Source organism: Abramis brama, assembly GCF_963993115.1.
Source record: "Abramis brama genome assembly, chromosome: 7".
Classification (NCBI taxonomy): domain Eukaryota; kingdom Metazoa; phylum Chordata; class Actinopteri; order Cypriniformes; family Leuciscidae; genus Abramis; species Abramis brama.
Window position 1 is genome coordinate 38,445,908 of NC_139969.1, and position 26,503 is coordinate 38,472,410.

General features: G+C 38.8%; 1 protein-coding gene across 2 annotated transcripts in view; it reads left to right on the plus strand.

Moving 5' to 3' along the window:
- Positions 1 to 24,948, plus strand: part of dsg2l (desmoglein 2 like) — a 36,734-nt gene extending 11,786 nt beyond the window's left edge. The window contains exons 5-15 of one of the 2 annotated variants that reach the window (XM_084120571.1): positions 6,031 to 6,191; positions 6,534 to 6,668; positions 8,334 to 8,519; positions 8,783 to 9,048; positions 10,299 to 10,441; positions 11,165 to 11,386; positions 13,873 to 14,094; positions 17,239 to 17,366; positions 18,335 to 18,631; positions 20,441 to 21,128; positions 21,337 to 24,948. In XM_084120571.1, the coding sequence (XP_083976697.1) occupies positions 6,031 to 6,191; positions 6,534 to 6,668; positions 8,334 to 8,519; positions 8,783 to 9,048; positions 10,299 to 10,441; positions 11,165 to 11,386; positions 13,873 to 14,094; positions 17,239 to 17,366; positions 18,335 to 18,631; positions 20,441 to 21,128; positions 21,337 to 21,497 (2,609 nt within the window). In that variant the 3' untranslated portion in view covers positions 21,498 to 24,948. Of the gene's footprint in view, positions 1 to 6,030; positions 6,192 to 6,533; positions 6,669 to 8,333; positions 8,520 to 8,782; positions 9,049 to 10,298; positions 10,442 to 11,164; positions 11,387 to 13,872; positions 14,095 to 17,238; positions 17,367 to 18,334; positions 18,632 to 20,440 lie in introns of both variants that reach the window. The other variant, XM_084120570.1, reaches the window with a different exon arrangement.
- Positions 24,949 to 26,503: the final 1,555 nt, after the last annotated feature.

The following is a 26,503-nucleotide window of genomic DNA, read 5'->3' on the forward strand; positions in this document are numbered from 1 at the left end:
AGCACTTCTGGGTCTCCTTTGGTCTGATGGTTCTAGAGTTCTTTCCAGTACTCAGTCCATCTGCCTATAATGTCACTTTCCCTATATAGGCTCCAGTCACAGCTCAGCCCCACTATTTGTTTATTATTATTTTCTCACAGCCCCACAAAAAAAGTCAGTTGTTAAAGATGTGCGGAAAAAAAAAAAGAGTTCTGTCTTCGCGAGGTTGAGAGATGTCTACCAAGCAGTCTTGGATCCATGAAGTTACTGTGGGATTATCTGGTTGAAATGAAAAGTAGAGCTGTGTGTCATCAGCATTGCAATGGTAGGACAAACCATGTGCCTGTATAATGGGTCACAGTGATGTGGTGTACATGGAGAAGAGGAGGGGTCCAAGAACTGATCCCTGAGGAACCCCTGTGACCAGTTGATGTAATTTGGATACCTTCTCTCCCCAAGAAACCTTAAAGGACCTATCAGTGAGGTGAGATTCAAATCAGCAAAGTGGAGTTCCAGTGATGCCCAGTGATAAGAGGGTGGACAGAAGGATTTGATGATTAATGGTGTTGAATGCTGCAGATATATCTAGCATAATGAGAACTGATGACTCAGCTCTTGTACTCCGCTACATTTCAGAGACTTATGGATCATGTGTTGTCTGGCCTATCTGATTACGCAGCTGCATACTTGGAAAACATTATTGTGTATAGTTCATCCTGGGAGCAATATCTTCAACATCTGAACGAGGTGCTCCATCGCATTCGGGAGGCGGGTCTCACCATTAACTCTTCCAAGTGTGCCCTAGCTAAAAAGGAAACTGAGTACCTAGGGTATGTAATTGGTAATGGGGTCATTAGACCCCAGCTTAAAAAAAGTTAGGCTATCCAAAACTGCCTTCTTCCAAAGACAAAAACTCAGATCCGATCATTCTTAGAATTCCAGATTTGCTGGACAGAGAAAGCAAAGAAAGCTTCCTCTGTGGCTTCCTCTCATTGGCAGATAAGCACATGATACGTATGCACGATTTTTTCAACAATCCAGTTCAGCGCAAACTCCGCCCCACAGCTGATTCTACAGTGCTGATTTCCTCCTACTTCAACAAATTCTAACCCTTAATCCTACCCTACACCTGACCCTAACCTTAACCAGTGAAATAGACTGCATGGCAATTAATAAGATTATGCGATATGAGATCGTCGAGCTGGGCAGATCCGTAACTCCCCAACTGTACCTCAGGACAATGGGACCTTTTTAGTTGCACTCAGCGTCACTACACCCTCCTTCCCTGCGAATCTCAAGCCCTGGGACTCCCCCATTGCTTAGAACACAGAGATAAAGTAAAAACTCCAGCATGTGCCTGGAAAAAGTAATACCACTGCTGACTTCCTCTCCAGCTTACCAGCATGAGATCTTAGGTGAGGGTGTGTGTGATGGCCAGGATTTATGCCACACATAATTCTTATACATTCATCTTTGCATTGATCACTAAATAAAAGGACATTACTATATTGGTTTGTTTAAAGATCTTGTTTTTGAGTTTGAGCCAGTTAAAACCAGTTAAAAATCTAAAATTAGCTAAAAAAAAAAGTTATTTTTTTAATTAAGATGACTTGAAATGTTTAGTACCTGGTGTGTTGTGGTAATGGACCAGCCAAGTGATGAAGAGATTCAAACAGGAAGTTGATCTGTTTTTATAGGAGTTCTAAAGGAAGTGAGAATGGAGGAATTGTACTTTCCTAATCTGAAACTCAGTGGGCAGTTGGTTATCACCTTTTATAGTTTAAATATTTTCTATTGAGCTAGATCTAAAGGAAATTTCGATCAGATTTGAAGGGGTGGTGCAGATCTGAAATAAGTGTAAAAAATATAACAAATATTATATCAATTTGATAAAAAAAAAGAAGTCATTTGCTTGCATATGCCTTATGACCTGGTCAGTGGAGGAGCCTGAATATTTATCAAATATTTTCATTTTTATTTATATCTCTTTTTAGATGTGTCGTTGTAACGGATCCACTACTGGAGGATTTAGAATCCATTTTCTGGAGTTTATTAAACAAATCAGCAAGTCCAGGGCAAACAAACCAGTTAAACGTTAAACAGGAAATCGTAATCAGTGTCCAGACAGAAATCAAGAAACCCAAATAAGCAGTCAAAAAGCAAACAAACCCAAAAACAAGATCCAAAGACAGTAATCCAGAGAAAGGGTCATGCACATGAGACATGATAGTGGTCTGTAAAAAACAGGTTTTACCTGGCATGTTTAGGATTCAACCTTTTTGCTTCATTGATGAACTCCAAATTCTTGTGATCTTAATGGTTACGCCTTCTTAACTTTGTTCATAACTGGCTATTCCAGAGACTGCCTTGAACTTATTAATATCCACATCCATTCTGCTTGTTCAAATGACATAGCCAAGAAAAAGAAAAAAAAAACACAGAAGAGACTTGAAATTCACACTTCTCTAACTCTAATTGATTGTTTGCTAGGTGAGGCTGTAGCACTGTTTTCACATGTTTAATGTATTGAGCTCTGGGAAGAAAACATGCTTACATAGCAGTAAAGCATGTCAAGAATGCCATTTTTCTGGAGTTAGTGAGATGCGGGCTGTTAGTGAAACCAAAGAGTATAATCCCATACTCATACTTGAAAGTCAGCAGGGGGTATTTATTATTCAAGGTAGCCAAGACTTGGTCTTAGTTCAAATCAGTAAATGATTGATCAGCCACAACGTTAAAACCACTGACAGTTGAAGTGAATAACATATCGTTATCACGGCACCTGTGAAAGGGTGGGATATATTAGGCAGCAAGTGAACAGTCAGTTCTTGAATTGCATGTGTTGGAAGCTGGAAAATGGACATGTGCAAAGATCTCTGACGAGGATGACTGGGTCAGAGCATCTCCAAAACAGTGAGTCTTGTGGGCTGTTCCCAGTATGCATGTGCTTTTAAAGTTGTGGCTGATCGGTGTATGCTATGCAGGTCACTTTAAATAAACAATAAGTCTAATTTAACATCAGATCCTCCTTATAATTAACAGTAATTACCATTTGTTATATAAATATTTACCTGAGCAGATGATAAGAATTGCACATTCTGTACTGCACATACTTATGCATCAATCATCAGAATGCACACTGTGAAACAAAACAATTAACTGAACTCTGAGTTTTTTAAGTCAGGAATCTTCATGCTTTGGGCATGTAAGCACAGGCACACAGATAAAGTCTTGCCCACATGTTCATGCTCTGATGGTGCATTAACCCTGGTGCCTGTTCCACAATAGACGAAGCAGGAGCTTCCACTCTACATACACACACCTTATACACAGCTTCCATTCTGCTTACGTGTCCAGTGTGAAACAGAAGTAAGATTCTATCCTTATAAAAACATATGATTGGGTTAGAATGAATGACTACTCTGACTTAATACAGTAGTCAACAAGTGGATCAAAAGACTTCATCAAAGTTGTCAAGAACGGGTATTGTTCAAAAATGTATGTATAACTTTGATGAAAGGTTTTGATCCACTTCAAAAGTTGACTACTGTACTATAGGGGCTTTTGCACCGGATTAACCTTTTCATAGTTCCTAGAAATAAGGGCAGAAGTACATGCTTTTTGGCATATTCGCACCACAGGAACTGGGAACCATTTTAGATCTAGGAACGCTTTTAGGGGAACTTAATAAACTCCTACTTCAGAGTAGGGTCTAAACCAGCACTATAGACCTTATGCGCCAGAGAAACGAGGGTGCCGCCATCTTTAGAATATTGTCTTTGAACTTCCGTTTTTGCAGTCGCTCTGTATATTTCTATGGCATCGCTGTCCAGGAGTAATTAGCTTTTGAAGTGGATTTTACTTAATGTAAAGTTAACAAAAGTTATCATGAGGATTGTAATGTTTAAAGCAGATGTCTTAACAAATGTCAGTAGACCTGGAAGATTTTAAAACGAGCCGTTCATTCATAAATACGCAAGATCGCTGTGAAAATACAGACCGGAAGTCAAAAGACAACGAGTGCAGCGCTGAAAAAGGGCGGGGCTACATAAGGTCTACACCAGGGGTGGGCAAACTTTTTGGCTCAAGGGCCACACTGGGTTTTAAAATTTGACAGAGGGCCGGCCCAGTAGCAGATTATGAAACACGATCTCATGAAAGTGCGTATCTATACCACGAATTTTATTTCTCGTGCCATTTATATGCCAAAAATGTTTTTTTTGCGTGCATATGCTACGCACTGTAAACCCCTTGGTTAGGATTAGGGGTGCGGAGTGCGTGCCTATTACACGCCATAAAGTGCGTATCATATGCACGCGAAAACTGCGTATCATAAGCACTACAAATACAATTCGTGGTTATTCGCACTTTCATGAGATCGGGGTGAGCACACATTCACGTTGTGTCAACATCTGAGCGAAATTCAACAACTGAGAGACGATCGACATTCTGACAATACATTTTTTATACTAGATATCCCCCATTTAGCATGTTATGTTTTGAGGTTAATTTTTAATTAGTCAGATGTTAGATAATTATAGCCTATACTTTTTAAATATTGTTTATCCTTATTATTATTTAATGGGCCTAACAGTAAATTAGAAACAAAACACCTGCAAGTGTACACTTAGAAGAGTAAAAATGACAGAACGTTACGTTAATTCAACTTTATTAAAACTGCATATGGCAATCAATTTGCACTTCCAAAAGTCATACATTTGTGGAAAAAAACGAAAAAAACGAATATACAAATTTATTTTAAGAATAATAAAATAAAACATAAAAAGCAAAGGCAGATCAGAACATTTGATGAACAAAACTGGGTTCTGTACATGGCACACAGGGGAGCGTAGTCGAAAGCCGGGCGATAAAGGTCGGTAAACGGAATCAGTCAGGATACGTCCACAAATCCAGAGGAGCAAAGAAATAGCAGACAAATCAAAGGAAAAACTAAACAGGTGTGCAAGCAGGTTTTTTTTTTTCTGTGAGTTTCCAAAAAAGGAAAAAACATTAACGTGCAACAAGTCTATGCGCTCAAGTCGCTGTCTGTTTGGTTTCCATGGTGACGCGTCATTGCTTGTTACGTGACACACCGCAGCCACAACAGCGCTGAATGAATGATGATCTGCTTTCATGTCATTTTTCCTTTTTTACAATTGTTAGCTATGGCATGAAATATCTGATATTCCGATTGTCAAGTATATGCAACGCAATATATAACGCAAAGTATTGCAAGAAAAATGCTAAATGAATGCGATCTTAAGACAATTTTTTAAATACTCGACGGGCCGGATTAAACAGCCTAACGGGCCGTATGTGGCCCGCGGGCCGTAGTTTGCCCACCCCTGGTCTATAGGAACTACCAGTGGCGTAAGTGTACGCTGACTGGCCGAACACACGCAAAACACCAACACTTTGCTTTTACTTTCATGTTGTTTATATATTTTTTTATTATTAAAGTTATGTTTACCATTCGCCGGTTCCAGCCTCCTCCTTTCCTTATGAATAAAGCTTGTTGTCGGCCCAGGATGTATCCAGGAGACTGCCCCGTGAAGGGCATCAGGCTGTACCCGTTCTTGTGCACCAGCATTGTCATGTCTCTTTCTATTTTCCTTGAATTCATGGAGCATTTAGCACTCTCATTCATCTCAAAGCTTAAAGACAGCATGAAAACTCTGCTCATACGCACTCAGTTTTGTTTTGGTGCAAATTCCATGTGACTAATCTCTTTGGAGCTGCAGGAAAATATGCCAAGATGGCATTGACTGGCTGATAGCACCACAATGACTCATACAGTGGTCAGAGGTGTGGCATGCTGGCCTGTGTTATCGTTAACTGAAACTAAAACATTTACCATTCAGATTTTTTGTTTAGTTTAACTTAAAGTATTAAATAAGTAAAAGACAAATAAATCTAACAAACAAACAAAATAAATTTCCTACTATATATTGAAAAAAGAGCTCGTACAGGTTGTTTGAACACTTCTTCACAAGTTTATTTGTATTTAAGGTGTGCTATATTTTACCCTTGTTTCTGCATGTCATTTTTCAGACACGGCTGTGATGAAAATCACAGCAACTGACGCAGATGAACCAGGAAAACTGAATTCGAAAATTTCCTACAGCATTGTTCAAGAGAGTCACACTAACATGTTCTACATTAACCGAGAGACTGGTTGGATATACGTCATGCGCAACACGCTAGACAGAGAGGTATACTGTACAGTCACTAACATGAGTTTAGATTATTGAACCGCTTAGCATACAGACTCATTTAAAACTGATTTTGTAGTTCATTTCAGACTTAGGTGTTAAGTCAAATTTATTCTTGAATAAATGTTAGATTAAAGATTGAAAATTTCCCATTGACTGACATTCAGAACATTGATTTCTTCTACTTTTCTGGGTCGTTTTACCACAGACATTAACTGAAGGTTTTGAAATGAAGTTTTCAGAATTCAACGTTTTTCGAAGTTAAATAAAACTGTTAAAATGAATCCTAATTATATTTCTGATATTTGTCTTCCTCATAAGTTTGTGCTTTTCTCATCGCAGAAAAAAGACACTTACACGTTGACCATTAAAGGAAACGATCTGGATGGAGCTTCAAACGGAAATATAGGGACGGGGACAGCCATCATCAACATTCTTGACGTCAATGACAACATTCCTACTTTGGAGAAAAACTTTGTAAGATGTCTTTTTTTTTGGAGTATCACTACATCTCAGGTCCAGCTAGAGCCACTGCAACATATACCAGATGACTTAAAATGACATCTTTAGTTCATGATGTGATGACAGATTTATGCAAACGTGAGCTTGTAAAATGCATGTATTATATTTTATATTACATATTTAAATTACACTTCATAAGAATTGAAAGGACAGGGCATTTCATTGATATGAAATGTTTTCTAGTATAGTTTGTAAGTTATAGTATAGTTCACCCTAATATTAAAATCAAGTCTTCATTTACTCACCCTGCTGTTGTATCCCGCTCTTTCTTTTTCTGACCACATAAGGAGAGTTTTTAAAAATGTCCCACTCGCGCTCGTCCATATAATGGCAGTGAATAGCGATCAAAAAGACGCAAAAGCATCACAGAATGATCTCATTTATTCCAAGTGTTCTGGGGTTCACGATAGGGTTTGGCGAAAAATAAACAAAAATATAATGTATTATTTAACAAAAATCCTTGGTCTTCTGTGGATGGCACATGTTCATGACACTCTATTAGCTCCGACTCGCCCAGAAAAAGCACACAAAACACTGCATGCAACACAATGTCTACAAATCCCAAAAAAGTATCCGTGTAGTTTTCTTCACCAAGTTGAATATCTCCGGACCAGAACAGTCAGAATGGCGGCTGACAGATGTGAACACAGTAATAACTTGTGTTGTGACGAACACATCGGATATATTCACCTCAGAGAAGTACTGTAAAAATGAAATTGTATTTCATGTCCCATTTTTCTTAATCTTGATTTCTCACACCTTGTGTGTTTTCCTGGGTGAGTCGGAGTGAACTGAGTCTCATGAACGCGCAGTCGAGCACAGATCAACCGCCAAGGTCAGGATTTTCGTTTTAAGTCCCCCTTTGGTGAAAATCCAGCTTTTAGTGTTATTTATATGTCTATGTGGTGTTATTAATATGTTTTAAGACTAACCATGTGCAAATTCATAAGTCGACAGCATTGCTGAGTATTTTCTCCTTAAAACTGCAGTGAACCAAAGACAGTCTCAAAAACACGCTTTGAAATCGCTGGTGTTTCTGACATCACAAACTACCCTGTAACCAATCAGATCAACGTGTGATCGTCAACCAGTGGATCTCTGATCTGAGTGAGTGAGTGGAGGCGGGGCTCATTTGCATATTCATAGTTTTCCGCCTGGGAACGCTGGGGGAGCGGGAAAAGTCACCATTCTCACCAGAACAGGTTATTTAACCATCCAAATGATTTCCAAACGGTTTTATTAAGTTGAAATAGTTGCCAAGTTCCCCTTTAAGGGATACAATTATTTACTAAAGGGGGACTTACATTTTGTTTCGCCAAACCCTGTCATGAACCCTAGAACACTTGGAATACACGAAATGTGTAGCATCGGACCATTCGGTCATGCTTTTCATATTTTTAAAAAAGCTTGATGCTGGTCGCTATTCATTGCCATTATATAAAAGAGCACAAGCGCAACATTTACATTTTTTTTTTTATTCTCATTTTGTGGTCCAAAAAAGAAAGAATGGCATAAGGCATTAGAACAACACCAGGGTGAGTAAACGATGACTTAATTTACTTTTAGGGTGAAGTAACTCTTATTATTAATACATGTGTAATCATTTTGTTTGGTTTGTAGTATGAGTGCAGGGTGGAGGAAAACACTAAAAATGTGGAAGTGACGAGAATTAAAGCGATTGATGCTGATCTGATCTATTCTGAGAACTGGCTGGCTGTCTTCACAATCGTGTCTGGAAACGAGGCCAGTTATTTCTCCATAACCACAGACAACAAGACCAATGAAGGCATCTTGATTCTCACTAAGGTAAACTGACCAAACTGTCCTTTTTTTCTGTTCTGCCTTTACAAACAGGGCTTTGTTTTCCCTTGTTCACTAGCTGTGTTCAAAAACCGGGGGAAAAGAATGGCCATGTATTGTTCAATTTCTGATTAGTTTTGATGTAAAAATCTTACCAGCATTAAGTGGACCTCATGGAACAGGAATAAATGTGAAGCAGTTCGATAGGAAGTGTCCTACATCCTTGCATCCCCCATTTCCTGCTTTTCACCCTTTGTTTCGTTTTGAAGGAACTGGACTATGAAGAGCTGAAGGAAATCAGTCTGCAGGTGTCTGTCTCTAACAAGGCACAGTATCACTCGTCAGTAGTTATAACAGAGAGCAAGACGTACACCATCCAAGTCAGTGTGGTCAACCAGCCCGAGGGCCCTCGCTTCAAACCTGCAGTCAAAGTCATCACCGTATCTGAAGAAAGCACCACTAGTATTTTAACTAAAGTCATAACCAACTACGCAGCAATCGACAGCGACACACTATTAGTTGCTACTAATGTGAGGTGAGACTGCAAACATTTTGTGAAAATGAACATGCCTTTACAACATACTCAAGAATGTGGTTTTGTTCAGATGTTGTAATAAAAGTAGGGATGTCCAGATCCGATCACATGGTTTCAGACTCGATCGGAATCAGGACTCGGATATATATGTATATATATTCTCATAATTTTTTAACACATCTATAGTTATGCGGTGGCACAGAGTTAGACCCTTTTGACTCCACACAGAAACAGCAACGCGTGCGGCATGACATCACTTTGTTGCAAAGACGTATGATGTGTAAAACCAAGTGAAAGCGTGGGCGCACCGCTGTCTCCTTCTTTCCACAAGCGCTTGCTCTCTGTGGCGTCTGTCGTTGCTATGCAACCATGAACTGCGCTCTCCCTGATGACAAGGAAGTATCAGCAAAAGATTAATAGATTTCTAGCCCTTGCATTAGCTTTACTACTAGATATATTTATGGAGATGAAAAATAAGGCGGCGCCCTGTACAGCTATGATCAGCTGTTCGGCCGAGCATTCAATGTTGTTATGCTGCGAGCTGATCAGTTGGTTCGTTGCTGCCGCGCTCTATCACTCGCACATCATAAAGAGCAGATTGTTTTTTAATGTTTCAGTTTCTTGATTAAAATGGCATAATTTGGAAGCGGATAATTTCTTCACAAACAGCTCATTATGACTCAAAATGATAGAATGCTGCACCTACACTCGATAGTGTGAATAAGATCAGCGCAACGCAGACCACTGCATTGACAGCGTGAAACATATGATCTGTCTACGGCCAGGGCTCAGCGGAATAAAAGACAGTTTGACATTTTTTCTCGCATCTGTGAATTTTTTTTTAAATCATTTGCTCTGAGATGAAGCAAATATATTTGTGCGGGAATTTCTCGCACTATAAAAGCTAGCCTTGCGGGAATGGTTTAAATTATGCGCAACCCCCGCATTCACGCACCGAAAATTCTGAAGAATTTATGTTATTTATTACATAAATGATTGTTCAAGCTACCTCACAGAAGTGCTCTGTTTGTAAGAGTTGTTGAATGTTAAAATAAGGTGAATTAAATACAAAAAATAAGGAACATCCTGGATCTGTGTTTTTTTTTTTGCTCGTCTTTATTCTTTTTTATCGAAGTATCGGATCGGGACTCGGTATCGGTAGATACTCAAAATCAAATGACTCGGACTCGGGGGCAAAAAAACCTGATCGGGACATCCCTAAATAAAAGTTCTCATTTCATTCATTTTAGGTATGCAAAAGGCCAAGACGTTGACAACTGGCTAATTATAGATGAGAGGACGGCTGATATAAGACTCAATAAAATTCCAGATTATGAGTCCAAGTTTCTAGTCAATGGCACATATTATGCCCACATAATCTGCATCACCAATGGTAAGTCAATCTGTGTACATTTCATGATACGGATGTAAGACAGTTAGCATTGGCAAGCATAAAAAAAGAAGAAGCAATAAACATTAGGGGTGTAACGATACCCTCATGTCACGATTCGATACATATCACGATACTGAACACACAATACGATATAATTTCGATACTCCAAGACATGATAAAAGGTTAACAGGTTTTTTTGTTGATTAAACAGGGTATTATTGTCTTGTGTGTATTAAATTTGGTATTACACATTGTGGGTGTAAATGAATAGGCTTGGACTTGGTGCTGGAAACCCACTGAACAGGACAATAGAGACACCAGAATAAAAATATCCATGATTCTGAAGCTGAAAACACAGAATTATTGTAGACGAATATGCTTGCTCTCTGTCACTGATTAGATATATTTCAAATAATTTAGGCCACTTTTTACTGGTAACGTAAGACATTTGGCATTATCAGGACCCACAAATATTCCCCATTGCATTATTATACATTATATTCAACATTATATATAGTAGATTAATGTAGTACTGACACTAAACATTTGTTTCTTTGGGTGAACTATCCACGATTATAAATATTGTCACTATCCACGATACATATTGTTGCATTTTTGTATTACGATATATTGTGACACGATATATTGTTATATATATTGTTGTGTTGCAAACATTTTAATTGCATTTAAAGTCATGGGAGGAATATATCACTTCTGTTACAGAAGTCCCAGCTAAAACTGCTACAGGTACCATTGCCATTCAAGTAAAGGACTTTAATGACCACTGTCCTGTGCTGATCCATGAGTCTCAAAGACTGTGCTATGAAGAGCACGTGGTTTATGTCACGGCGAAGGACGAAGATCATTTCCCCAATGGAGCGCCCTTTGGTTTCACAGTGGACACCAAAAGAACGAAGGAGTCATGGCGTGTCGAACATCTCAACGGTAATGAAAACTAGGACTGAAACTTATTGTCTTATGTGTACATTTTAAGATTTTAAAATACTTTATTAACCATACTTTCCAAGATTACTCCAGCTACTGTCATCATAATCGTGTTTCAACAATAATATAAGATAGCGATTGTAGCTGTCAAAATCAAACGCCACATAAAAGTAGTCCATATTATTCATGTGCATTATTTCTACTGTCTATCTATTCGATTGCTGTGGTGTGAAAGCAATTGATTGATTGACTGATTGATGTGAAAACAGGCTGTAATTTAATTCTTCAGTCATAAACATCCATAATTATCATCCGTTCACACTTAATAAGCAGTGTCTGTAGAAATCACTAGCTATGTTTCCATCCACCTATTTTTATGCGCATTTTGGGATATCGCATCAAAAAAATCATGTGACTTTGCACTTTGGGACGGCATAACTGGACTAACCAGCAGACGATCTTTTAGCACAGCATCTGAAATAATGTTTTGGTCGTTCTGAAAAGCCTCTGAAAGCAAGATTATTGTGTTTTTTTAGCAAGTGTAATGCATTTTATCTGAGTGCTCTGAGACACAAGTAATGAATTATATATGAAAATTATTATATCCAGTCAGTGGCTTCCCCTGCTTTTCTTAGTTATATTTAGCACCTGTTTATCAGGAAGTGAAGATTTTGTTCTTTATGACTCACTGGATGGAAACTGTGTTGGAAATGTTCTGTGTTATATTCCAATTTCGCACATAAGTTTAATTCCCAACTTTGGATGGAAACAGCTACTGAGATGGGTTTGTCTCCTGCATTTACACAATGTCATCACTTGTTTCTGACCTATCACAATGTATTTAGCTGTTCTAATTTATTATGCTGGAAATATTAAAACATGACCATATATCAAAAAATAACTTTTGACATTAGCGAGCCTGTAATCACCCTCGCTTCACTCTATTCCAGTCACAACGTTACATGCCTGGCTGCTTTTTTATTTTCGTAACCAAAAGAAAATACAGTCCTTTCTTTGTCTTTTATGGGGCTAACAAAATGTCAACAATTTGAACATTTTAAAATGAATTTAGAGTTGTATTACAAGTTTAATGACTCTTAAACTGTATTACCTAATGACAGCATAATGAAATGCTTGAGAAAAACATGCTTCACCTCTTTAAGTGGGAAGGGCATCAGTTCGTTTAGTTTTGTTGCGGCCAGTGCCACATTATTATAAATATAAAGATTTGCCATATTATGTGCCATATTTATATATTTATATTAACAACACATTATATATATATGTGTATATGTGTGTGTGTGTGTGTGTGTGTGTGTGTGTGTATGTATATAATAATTCAATAATTCTTGGGAACGTCAAAGCCATGAGGTATTATTTATCATCATGAATCACCCACTAGCGAAAGACGGAAAAATGCTGACTTGAAATCAGCATGAGGGGCAATAGAGTTTGCCTGTTATATCTCTTTTAAAACACTTTAAACCCCCTTCATGGGAATAATGCTGTAGATGCAGATGCATGACAGATGTGTTATGTAAGCATTGCATTTAGATTTTCCATTAAAATGGAAACCATCAATAAGTAACTGATTGTAATTAAAACCAAGAAACTGAGAAACACAGGGAACAGAACAGAGCATGCAGATTAAACATCCATGTATAAACAAGACCTGACAATGAACACTTGAAACACAAGGGCTTAAAGACACAATAACTAATAGATTAAGACACACCTGGAAACAAGGACTAATGAGGAGAAACATGACCAGAACAGACTACAAACTGAAAGTCCACACAACAAAAGAAAAGCACAATGAACATGTTACACTAGTGAATAAATAACTGGATGCAGTCTAGTGCATCAGCAGCCTGAGGGTACTTTCAAGGACATTTCTTTACAAGCACAAGAATGCACTGTTCAGAAAAAGTCTGATTTTGGACAGTATGACACTATGTTGCTGTCTGGGATCCTGGAGAAGCTCTGGTAATTATCACATTACCCCACATCCCATCAGAATAGGGCTTAAGAGTATGTTTACATGACAACGATGTACTAAAAACAGACGATAACGTTGTCTAAACGATCCCCGTTCACACAGATCTGCGAAAATGACCAAAAAGGCTGTATTATGCATGCCAGGCCAGTAGTTGGCGATGTCAAGAAACACCCCACGAACACGTAATACACATGTGTGCAGCGTGAACATGTAGTATGCATGCGCATGACGTCACTTTGAAACCCGTTTTTAAAAGCTTTTCAGGCCCCCAAAATGCCGTTGCCGTGTAAATGAACGGCCAAAACGCATTAAAAAAATGCGGTTTTCAGTTGAAAACGGTGTCCTGTAAACATACCCTAAGACTGTTAGAAAATGAAGTCATGCAATTAGTAACCTAAAAATATTAGAAACTAATTTTTGCCTCAAAACAGGTCATTAATCATGTATGAATCTTTTGATGTCTTCTTGTTTACCATCATATTTTCAGACACTACAGCGATATTCAGATCTCAAACAACACTATGGCCCGGTGCGTACGATGTGTTTGTGGATGTGAGGGACCAGCAGGGGAAGATCTGTGCTGCTCAGAGGCTCAGCATAGACGTCTGCATATGTGACGCATCCAAAGTTTGCCTGCCACAAAAAACAGTCTCTAGATTTGGGATATCTGGTGTCTTTCTAATGTTGCTGGGACTGCTGCTCCTTCTGTGTGAGTAGCAACATTTAACCTCTCTCTTGCTGTAGGGACGCGCTGTTTGTCAACATAGAAATGCTTGCATCATGATTTAAAAGTAAAATGTGTGTTTTCCTAGAAATATCTTTTTTACAGCTTTCACACAGACAGTTTAGCATGGAAGCTTGTTTCCGCCAAAGAATAAAAAATACAAAATTGCGACTTTTTATCTAGCAATTCGGACTGATGGATCCTACACCCACGACCAACAGCACAGGGCATCGTACCCATAGACTGTAAAAAAAATATGGACGTAGTGTCCGTGACGTCACCCGTAGGTTTCTGAAGACCGTTTTTGAAGCCTAAAGTGGGCGTGGCCGACTGTCGCCATCTTGGTAGCGCGTCACTCCCGAATTTTTTTATTTATTTTGAACAAAAACCTTTATTTACCCACCTCTGACATCTGTCACACCACTGGACTGACGCAATGCTTCACGACGCAATGCCATGTGCTTCACGACGCAATCACGCAGAGTGTTCCCACAGTGTCAATCGTCCTTGAAAGGGAACCTTAATTTCAAGAGGCATATTATTCCCTTTTACAAAGTCAAGATGTGTTTTTTGGGCTCTACTAGAACAGTTTTTCCTGCTTGAATGTTGATTATTTTCCCCATATTCTCCATTGTTGCAGCTTCTCTCTTCCCAGTCTCTATGAAGCCCCTCCTTCTGAAAAGCACAATGCACTCTGATTGGTCGGTGGACCAGTGTGTTGTGATTGGTCAAGCGCTTAGAGAGAAATGGGAAATGTTTGGGAAAATGTCACACGCAGGACCATCACAAAGCTCGCAATTATCTTTTAAAATGTTTTATTCTGTGGCGGAAACAAGCTTCCATAGTTTAGTTTGAAGCAGAGCAGGGTTTGCATGAACATTTGTTAATGTGGAAGCTGTCATGTGTACAGAGGAGTGCAGAACCCGAGACTACCTGTAGAAAGTGGTCAGAGCTCAGTTGCACTTGAACTGTGGCGCGGTTCACGGTTGAAAGCAACTAGAACTTGGGTCCGCACTTGTTCAGGAAGTAATGTGCATTCTACCCGATGACAATGTCATTAGTTCAACATGTATAGGGTGGCAGTGGTGATGATTTACCGTGGATACGAGTGAGAGTGAGCCGTAAGTGCGATTAGCGGCAAATGAGTGGCTCTCGATCAGCTGTCTGTCTTTATCAATTATTTTATTATCAATCATTATGACATTTTTTTCTTTACACTCTACATTCTACTAACTATAAGTAAATGTGCAACTACATGTCAATTGGCAGTCATTAGTTAGGGTTAAGGTTAGGGTTAGGAGAATAAGTTGACAGGTAGTTGCAAAGTTACTTATAATTAGTCAGGCATGAAAACTCCTCACCTTTCGGCGAAATTCGCCGTTTTAAAACCTAAAAGGGTCACCTACGTGATTTGTGCAGATCCGATGAGAAAATATTTAGAGGGGGGGGGGGGGGTCGAGGTCGAGGTCGAGGCCAGCATTTATCCCCTATAAAGTTACCATAAACTTCGCAGCTTTAAAAAACAATCATCATTCCTAATGCCGAAACATGACAGCCAATACGAGTCAGAGTAACGTTAGGGCAGAAATGTTTTCAAAGTCTTTTACACCGCGAGTCTGACAACTGGACACACACTGCCGAACAAAGTACCGCACGTCGGAAAGAAAGCCTGAGGTAAGTTAGCTTACAATGTTAACTGTCCTGTCAGATACAGACAGCGATGTTGCCAATGTCATTATTTTGACATAGAAGTGGGCGAGATAATATCGCGAGCGGGCGCGGGCGCCGTGAGCGCTGAGCGAGCAGGAACAGTGCAGTGTTATTCATTGCGCGGCTCGCGAGACTCATGTGTCTCGCCAAGCTTTAATTTGTGGCTCGCATGGCGATAAATAATACGGTGATATGATGCATTCACTAGAGATATTTCATAAAAACATTAATAACATGTAGGGCTTTAACATAACCCGTTAAAAACTCAAAGTGTCAGCTCTATTACAAATAATTTCGATCGGATTGAAAGGGGTGGTTTATCGAGAGAACGTGAAAAAACTCGATCGATTGAAAACCGAAACTGAAAGGACGACGTATGACGCGCTGAACGAGCCGTTCTCCTGATGAATAAAGTGTCATATAAATGAGTATCCTTTCATTCTATAATTCTCCTTTCACTCAGCATCTGTGAAGTGAAGCAGGACAACGGCCCACCAGTCCTTGTTTCAGATTATCATACAGACGACTGGTTTGGGGCATTTTTAATGCGTGATAAATAGTAGTAGTAAATAGTTTTTTTTCTCTGACACTCGATGAAACACGTAGATCAGCGGCCCATTGGTTCTTTTCTTGATTGACACTGGGCTAGCCCAATCAAATCTTTAATGTGAAGTATAGAAATATACTCTTTCAAGTATAGAAATTAGTACAAAACTAATTATGAAAGTTTCCTTTATTTTTCAGTGCATTTGTTTTACAATATATGGCTATTACTATCATGGGATTAATATTATAACTATTATTGTAGTAGTAATGTAGACAGACACTGTAACTAAAAGAGTTTTGAATTTTTCTTTGTTTAATTTGCACCAGATTGATGAATTTAACATTAAAAAGCACCAAATTTTCTTACGGGGGAGCATGCCCCCGAACCCTCCTAGAGTGGCAGAGGTCCATAAATGAGAATTTTGTACTTATTTCAGCTGTGCGTGTTAACTCACGCGTTCCTACTCACTCATTACATTTATTTATTTGTTTATTTATTTATTCATTTTTTTTTGGGGGGGGGGGGGGGGGGGGGGGTATATATATGCCGCATCCTTCTCACCTTTTTTACCCCTGACCTGTTTTCATGCCTGATTAGTAGAATGTCTAAAGTGGACCATCGAAATAAAGTGTTGCCTATTTTTTGGAGCCCTACATCACTGTCACACTAAAGGCTACTCTATTCAAGTAATAAGCACTTAAAATAACAAAATACTAATTACATCTGGTCCTCCATGTACACATCCTGGATTTTGAAATCTAAGTATACCTGTACGTACTAGTGAAATGTAAGTGTTGCATAAGAATAAGTGGTTGTGGACATGTTTAAAGACGACTACAGCTGAATGAACACTGGGTTGTCTGTGTTTGCAGTGGTTCCTCTTCTGCTGCTGTTCTGTGTTTGTGGCAGTGCCGCAGCTGCAGCAGATTTCAAGACCATCCCATTTGATGCTAAAGAGCACCTTATCCCATATAACACTGAAGGACCGGGAGAGGACAAGGTATGTGACACTACAGTACAAGGCAGAATTTTACTCTTACACATGCCCTAACCAGTCGTGGCGCAGTAGAGGCATTTCTGTCATGGTAATGAGAGTTTTTGTCCCAGCCAGCCGTGACGATGACACGAGTCTGTTGAGGTTTATCTCATAAAACCCAATTGTGTCACATGCCTGTCCTGTCTTGTGCTGCACATGGGTGTTTTGTTATTTTGGGCCATGTGCTCGTGTCTATTGTCTAGCCCCTCCCATCTTGTTATCTGATTATTGGTTTATTTGTCCCACCTGTCTGTCTCGTTACCCTCCTTTGTTTGTTCCCCTATTTAGCCTCCTTGTGTTTGTAGTCTTGTGCTGGTTCGTTGTCCGAGTTTCCCCGTTCCTGGAGTCCTGAGTTTTTTAGTTTTTGTACCTTGTCTGCATGTTACTAATAAATTTCCTCTGCATCTGTATCCTCGTCTCATGATCATCTATCCCGTGACAAATTGTCTTTTTCACAAAACACGGTTTCTTTTGAGGATCTAAATATAAAGAGACTCAAGAAGCATAATGTTCCTCCACAGATGATCTGTTGATGTGGAGATTTTGTTCCATTTTTGTGGCTTTATGTAAGGGATATTGCACATTTAAGGAAGGGGAAAAAAACTAAAGACGTCCCAGATTAAATTTAGAGCAAACGTCTGGTTGTATGTTTTAATTTCAGACGGTCTAAAGTTCTGATGTTTTATTTAGTAGTAAGAAAAAAGAGTTTTCTTTTTGTCTTTCATCATCATGCACATCCCTTACATCTGCAAGGGTCAAACTATCATTCCTATCAAGTTAAAGTGATTTGGTTATATATAATTTACTCGCCAAAGATGATTTTCATACCTAGCAAGTGTTAATTTAAGACCCTGCATTTTGCTTGCATGTGAATATTGTGCAACAGGCACTGTTAACAGAGGCATATAAATATGTTGTGCTCTGCCCTACAGGAAATGGCTTTCTTACAGATGTCAAAAGGTCATGATGACATCATCAATTTGCGCCCTTTAAAAGTGGAATACGGGGGTCATATAGGGAATGTGGGAAAAGATGGTGGAGGGAGAGCTGAAGGATCACACTGGTCCTCTTTCCACCGATATGACCAGCACGATAAGGCATATCATCACCACAAGAGTCAGATTGATGGGGACTACATGCATACAAAAAGGAAAGACATGTATAGCAGATTTGACACCGATGATGGGCTTGCACTGTCTGGCGCTTTCTTAGGCAACTACTATTCTCAAGTAAGTATGAGTTTTATACAGCTTAAGAAATTAAATAGCAATGCCGCATTGAGTTTAAAGGGGTCATGACATAAAAGATCAAGGAAAGTTTGATTTAATCGATTCCAATAAGTTAAAAAAACAACAACTAAGATAAAGATATCATTCACATTTAGTCTTATAGCAAAACATTTAATTGTAGCTGAATATCTTGAACATAAATCAACAGGCTAAAGAACACTTACACAAGGAGTGTTTGCCTGTGGTTTAAAAATACCACAGATAAACAACTAGCCTAACTTATATAAATTTCAAGCATTATTAAAGACATGTAAACACTCAGTAATTAAAAAAAGGACATATAAAAAATGAGCAATCGCAACAAATAGATACAACTGAACAAATATATGATTGAATTAAACAGTGTTGTAAGATTTTCAGGTATTCAAGTACAGAAACTAATCAAATGTAAAATAACACTGCACTATACATTACAAATATAGTTACAAAACGTATTCAGTCGAGAACGAGTGCATTTTCCAGTTGTTGTTTGATTAGTGTTATTTTAGAGCAGGAATATTAGTCTGCGGTCACTTTAAGAGCTGCCCAATATAGTTACTCATGCCTGCAGCACTGAAGACAGCGTGCGAGTCGTCTTGCGCTTGAATGGTTTAAAATCACTTTTTCTGTAAGCGCGCTTTGGATGTGTGTGCAGAACATAAAACAGCTTGTGAGTCGTCTCACACTTGAATTGTTTAAAGTCATATTAAAATGCACACAAATGAATCGATAAGAGGAATCGAAATTAAAATTTTATAACAAGCATCCGATTCCTGACCTCGATTCCCAACCCTATCGACAGACCATGACTACGTTTACAAGCTGTCAAATATCGGGTTATGGTCGGGTTAAGGTCACTATTTGGGTTTCTGAAACATTCGGAATAACCCGTTTACATGCGTGAGCAGAGAGAGTTACTCCTGTATACATGGAATTTGTAATCAATATGCAATTTCCCGATGTAAACGGCGACGCACGGTTAGCGTCTGGACGTACGGACAACCTTATGACGCAATATGCGTCATTTCCGATTCTTCTTCCTGTTTCCAAAGACAACAACAGCAGCAGCACGCGGATAATGAATATTTCGGGGCAGATAGTGATCGCCTTTGTTTGCGCTTTCCTCCTCGCTCCAAAAGTGTGGTGCTGTGCTGCGTCTCACCATGTTTACCTCTACGTCTTGTTTACTTCCGGTATACTGCACGCGGGTTTTTGTATGCGCCGTCTCTACTCAAAAGACCAAGATTCCTTGCGAATAGAACATGCGCAGAACACAAATCATTGTTCCTTTTGATGGGGATGTGCCGATACGCGTTTACATGACCAAATATTCGGCTTAGAAAAGGGGTAACCCAGGGATCATATCCAGGTTTTTAAAAACCGGGATATGAGCAATTTCGGGTTTTTGCCGGTGTTTACATGGCTGTGCGCGACCGGGTTATTGCTAATATCCCGGTTTTGAACGGGTTATTGGCTGCATGTAAACGTAGTCACTGTTGTGACATGCTGGTGCTGTGCATGTAACATACATAGCAGATCTCTACAGGTGGAGCTGGGGAAGGGGAAGGGTTTCTGAAAGCTAACAGCAACACTACCAGTCTTTGAATGTTGAGCTGCAACTCATTGGCCGCTGAACCAATCAGCTGTGCCATGTAGATAATGATGCAATCGCTACCAAATTGAGCTGAGGACTTATCAGCCTGTGCCATCTAGAGTTTCCTGACAGAACTTGGTATATGTAAATGCAACATTATTTCTGTGTCTTTACAGAAATCAGACTATGAGGATGAGAAGCATGAAACGGGAGACTGTGTGAAGGTCTATGACTACGAGGGTCGGGAGTCTTGCATGGGCTCATTGGAGGACATCTGCAGTTTCTTGCATGAAGACGATGACCTTGCTTTTCTTGATAACCTTGACATAAGGTTCAGAACCCTGGCTGAGATCTGTAGTGGTTCTACAATAGAGGCTGAAATTAGCACGACCACCCATGTGACCTCCAAACCGGTCCTGTCTGCCACACACAAAGATGACGAGGTACATGGGACGGCTGGTCTGCTGCACTCTCAGGAGAAAGCCAGCTCTTCCACCACTATTCATGCTGGAGGAGCACATCAGACAAGCAGCATGTCCTCTACAGGAGTGTATGTCCATGAGAAGGTGATGGCTCCTAACCCAACTCTGTTAGTCCAGCAGCCTGCGCTGTACTACTCCTCTGCCAGCCCCATTTATGTGGTTGAACCCCATCCTACTGTGTTGGTGACGTCCGGCCCAGTCCTTGGCATTCAGGAGAATATACTAGTAGAGGAGCAGAGGAGATCTGATGTCGGCTTGCGTGGAAATGCCAATCGTGAAATGCAGCACTACCAGAGCGTAGTCCTTGTTGAGAAGCAGCCGGTTACTAAAGCGTCTGTTCGGGCTCAAGGGAGTGTCTCTGGAGGGCTTGTCTCTGGAGGGAGTGTCTCTAGAGGGAGTGTCTCTGGAGGGAGTGTCTCTGGTGGGCTTGTCTCTGGAGGGCTTGTCTCTGGAGGGCTTGTCTCTGGTGGGCTTGTCTCTGGAAGGAGTGTCTCTGGAGGGAGTGTCTCTGGAGGGCTTGTCTCTGGAGGGAGTGTCTCTGGAGGGCTTGTCTCTGGAAGGAGTGTCTCTGGTGGGCTTGTCTCTGGAAGGAGTGTCTCTGGAGGGAGTGTCTCTGGAGGGAGTGTCTCTGGTGGGCTTGTCTCTGGAGGGCTTGTCTCTGGTGGGCTTGTCTCTGGAAGGAGTGTCTCTGGTGGGCTTGTCTCTGGAGGGAGTGTCTCTGGTGGGCTTCAGATTGTTAACACTGAAGTAACGCAGTCCACAGAGTCTCGTGAGGTTAGACGGGCCATCCATCCGGTCAGAACGGGGATGTCAGGAGGGGCCAGAGAGAGGGAAGTTATTGGTTCGTTGGATATGAGGTTTCCTCAGAGTCTGTAAGCAGTCTCACGATCTTATAATATATCGGATTGATATTTCCATCCCACATCTGTAAGTTCATCTCCACTCGCTGCTGATTTATAATGATTGATTGAGTGATTAACCTTTATTTAACCAGGCAAGCCATTTAAGAACATTCCAATCATTGTGGAGCAGCTTGAACAGTTTTCTTTCTAGGCAGACCCTTACGAAAAAGAAGTATACTTCAAGTTCATTTTATGAAGTATACTTAAGTAATGTTCAAGTATATTTTTAAGTATACTTTATGTAGTAAGTATACTAATATCAATGTGTACTAGTAGTAAACTTGTAAGTGTCCTATTTCAATACTGCTTGGGACTAAATTGGCCCACTTTTAGTTTATAAAAGTATACGTTTAAGTGTACTATAAGTGTAAGAGTAGTAAACTACTTAGTTTACTATTTTAATACAAGTAGTACATTTTTTAGTTTATGAAAGTACACACTGAAGTGTACTCTCAGTAAACTACTAGTTTAGTAGTTTATACTGCAAGTATACTTGTAAGTTTTCTTTAAGTGACCATAACATCATACTTACAGTTTACTATTTATATATTATTTTTGCACTTGCAGTATACTACTATGTTCAAACGTAGATATTATTTTTTTATACTTGAAAAATACCTTTAACTGTACTTTAATTTTAAAACATTTTATTAGCTTCATGCATCCTTTTTTATCAACACTTGAATGTTGGTAAGTTTCATAAAGAAAGGCAACATTTTAAACAAAAAAGTTGAGAAAATCACATTTTTGTCAAAGACTACGCCTTGATCAGATTCAGAAATGTGATCAAAACACAGATGGAGTAGATCGAGTCCAACACCCCCAAAGCTTCACAGTCGTTTTCTCTTCATGGGTTCGATATTTCATTTGGAAACATTAAGCAGTTTTGATTTACATGCTGTTTAATGTTTGATGATCACGTTATTTTACATTTGTGTGAGCAATCTTCTTCAAAAACACTTGTTTCAGCTTCTTCATCTTCATGTTTTGATCCAGAGATTCTGTACTAGAAGATGTGTCATAGCGCCCCCTACCGTATAACAGTGAAAACATGGATAGCTGGAAAATTCAGTCAATGGTGGGGAAAGAGTAAAGTAGAATTAAAGTAAATTCCTATGTGCACTACCAGTGGACTAGCCTACCCAAAAATTCAGATACGCAGAATTAGAAACATCTGTTTTATATCAATATTTTAATCAATATTTTCAAACAATGTAAGTTTCATAAGACTATATGGAAAAACTATATATATTTATTAGGCTGCTCGATCAAAAGAGTTAACACAACTACAAGCCAAGTATACTTTGAATACTTAATTATATCTTGATCAAAAGATTGAGTACAAGTTCAGGCCAAATATACTTAGACTTTTCACTCAGTATAAGTCAAGTACACTTAAGTGTAATTTGAAGTATATTTCTGAGAAGTACATAAAATATATTTTTGAGAAGTGTATAAAATGTAGACTGAAAGTATACTTTCTTATTTTTAGTTTAAAAGAAGTATACTAATAGAACACTTGCATAAACTTCTTTTTCGTAAGGGGAATCAACCTAAGATGAGTGGGTTGAATATGTACTAACGTGTGGTTGCAGCAACTCTTCCAGGTATTTGAGTAATAGACCTAACAGGACTTTATAAATAAGAATACACCCGTGTATTTCCCGTCTAATATGCACTGTCGTCCAATTTAAAAGGTATCCAGTTCACAGTGATGCGTTCTGTAAGGTGCATTAGTGATCAGTCTAATAGATGCATGATATAACACATCTAATTGTTCTAAATTTGTGCATTCCTATGTACTACATCACCTTAGTCAAATAACGCTGAAATACTGGTTTCAACAAGATATTTCTTGGCTGATGTAGATGGTGTGATGGTATCTCTCTGCTTTGGCTTCATGTAGCTTCCCTTTTCATGGAAATTGTGCAAGCTTATTTTGTCCGTTAGATTGAGAGATCTGAAAAAATCCACAAATTTGCCCACCCATGGACCCTCCCCTCGAAGAAATCAGGACAGAAGTGGGTGAAAGTGGAAAAAGAGACGGATTAAAACACCAGGTGTAAACGGGAATGTGTCTCTCGTCTACGTGTGATCCGATCCACCAAAACAGATCTTAATAGCAGGTGTGAACTGGCCTTGCTCTCTCCCACTGTGGTGAAATGATTTCAGCCTTCAACAGACCTTCTGAGACCATTACACAACTCCTCTATGAGCATTAATCCATAACCAGAAATAAACGCTGCTTCTTATCAGTAAAACAAACAAAGAAACAACTATTTTTGTTGCATTTATATTTCTTCACTAACTTTGTGCTTTTCTGGTGGTGCACACACTTTATATCGCAGCACTGCTAATATACAGTTTTTATTCTATTTTTAGTATTTTTTTCCAAGTTTGTTGCTTGTGTTTTTGTGTATTTGTAAGTTACTTTGGATAAGAGCATCTGTTTTAGGAATGAATGTAAATACTTGTCTGCCGGCACCTAACCACTGTAATGATCATCCGCTGATAAACTCCTGCACGGATTACACTGGGATGTTTGTGAGGATTTTGTTTGTGATTCTAATTATTCTGAATTTTATACAGATCAAAATCCAGATTGTGCTTTTTTTTCTTTCTTTTTTTTACTAATCTAGAAACAAAATCTAGAAAAATCGCCATTGTATATGAGATGTATTTTATTTTATTTTGTGGGATTAGATTTAGTTGGCTTTATCCTTTCCACAAGATGTGCAGAATTAGCAGCTGATGTCTGTCAGTGTCTTAATGATGAGCGAGAGTCCACTACTGTATACTTCAGTTCACATGTAAACTACATTTGTTTAAACACCTTTATCAATGGTATGTGTAAATGGGAATTAAAGTATTTTTTTTTCCAGAATGAGAATAAACAGAAAACAAGTAAATATTTAACTATAAATAACTGTAAAGTGATAGACACTGTAAAATTAGTTTTTTCCACCCAAGCATTAATTTAGTACATTTATTTTCAGTAAGTAATGCTGTAGGTATAAAATAAAAAATAAAAAAAAACTTCCAGTGAAAGTTCCTGTCTTTTCAAGGCCAGAAAAGGGAATGATTAAAATCAGTATGATCTTATTTGTATGCTTTTATGTGAATTAAAAAGTGTATTGCTTACTGTGGATGCGTGCGTTCGTAAGAGTTTTCATTGAAAATCATCTTTAAGGAACATTTTCAGTTTATTGTATTTAGTTAAGAATGGTGGTTAGATCTGACAGTACAATGTGTTAAAAGAATTTTTTTGTAAATAAATGAATAAAAACGAACAAGCAAGTCATGAAAGTGTCCCGTTATTTTGTCTTAATTTAAAATTCACCTCAAGTAAAGTAAATTTTACTTATATATCACTTTTCACAATACACATTTGTTTGAAAGCAGCTTTACAGAAATGCGTTATTTTAAAGCCATGAGTATGAATGAATGAGGTATGAATGAATTAGACGAGTATGAGTATGAGTACGCTTGACTAAAAGAGTGCGAGAGTGTGTCTGTCTCCTGGGCATTGCTATTCAGAAGCCAAATATAGGAAAAGGATCAACCTTCTTTTGTGGGTTTTGAAATTTTGTTGCATTATTGCACAATATAAAGTACACATTAGTAATGATGGGTCCATTTAAAGCTTTGCATGTAATTATTGGAATTTGAAACATTTCTACTGTACCTGACAGGCCAGCATGATGATAAAACTGGGCGGATACGATATGATATTGTTCTCGTAAGCTCTCTAGCCACTGAATGTTGAACCAGCTGAAGTTTATTTACTGAGCCTGCAGGACTTGCACCCAGTAGTGTACTGCAATAATATGGTCTAGAGGTTATGAACACATAGCCTATACGTTTTTTAGCATCAGCACACAGTATGTCTTAGTTTAACAACCTTTATAAAGGCCACTTCACACCGCACCAACAGACACTGACCAGCGGCATCAGACACGTACACCAGGTTTTGTTGGATCAGTGTGTTACTCCCGTCTGTGTCTGCAATAGGTTTCATCTGACTTTCAACTACTTTAAGCGTTGTATGTCGGGTCTTGGAATGCCTGAACTGCAAAAAAACTCTAGCGTAATCTGACCTGGCCACGAACCGTTGGTATGACGAGGGTTCTTGACAGAAACAGAAGTGCATGTGTGTTTGCGAGGAGTGCTGATTTAATCAGTGTTGTGAGGAAAATGGGGAAACTGATTTCTGGAGGTATCAGTTTATCCCTTAAAACTCAACTTTGATCACCAAAATTACATATTTAAGCTTTTTTTCCGTGCCTTAAAATAGCTTGAATGTAACTCTACACCCTTGCCTCATTTAGTATATGTGGTTCTATGAATATGCAAATGAGCCCCGCCTCCACTCACTCATTCAGCTCAGAGATCCACTGGTTGACGATCTGATTGGTTACAAGGTAGTTTGTGACGTCAGAAACACCAGTGATTTCTAACCGTGTTTTTGAGACTGTCTTTGGTTCACTGCAGTTTTAAGGAGAAAATACTCAGCAATGGAGTCGACTTATGAATTTGCACTTGGTTTGTCTTAAAACATATTAATAACACCACAGACATATAAACAACATAAACAGCAAGCGGGAACAGCAGAATAAGTGAAACTTTTTATTTCTCTGTGCTATGATCAACAAAATGTGGAAGAGATTAAACAAAATAATAATTTGCCAGAGAATATTTACAAAGGTAAATATCTATGCACACACACACGCAATAATTAAGGGAACTGGACCAAAGCAAAGAACAAAACAAAAACGCAATCTTTCTAACTTGTTTTTACTTAACCTGTCTAATAAAAAAGAAATGGTAGAAAAAAAAAATCTTCAACGCCCAAGAC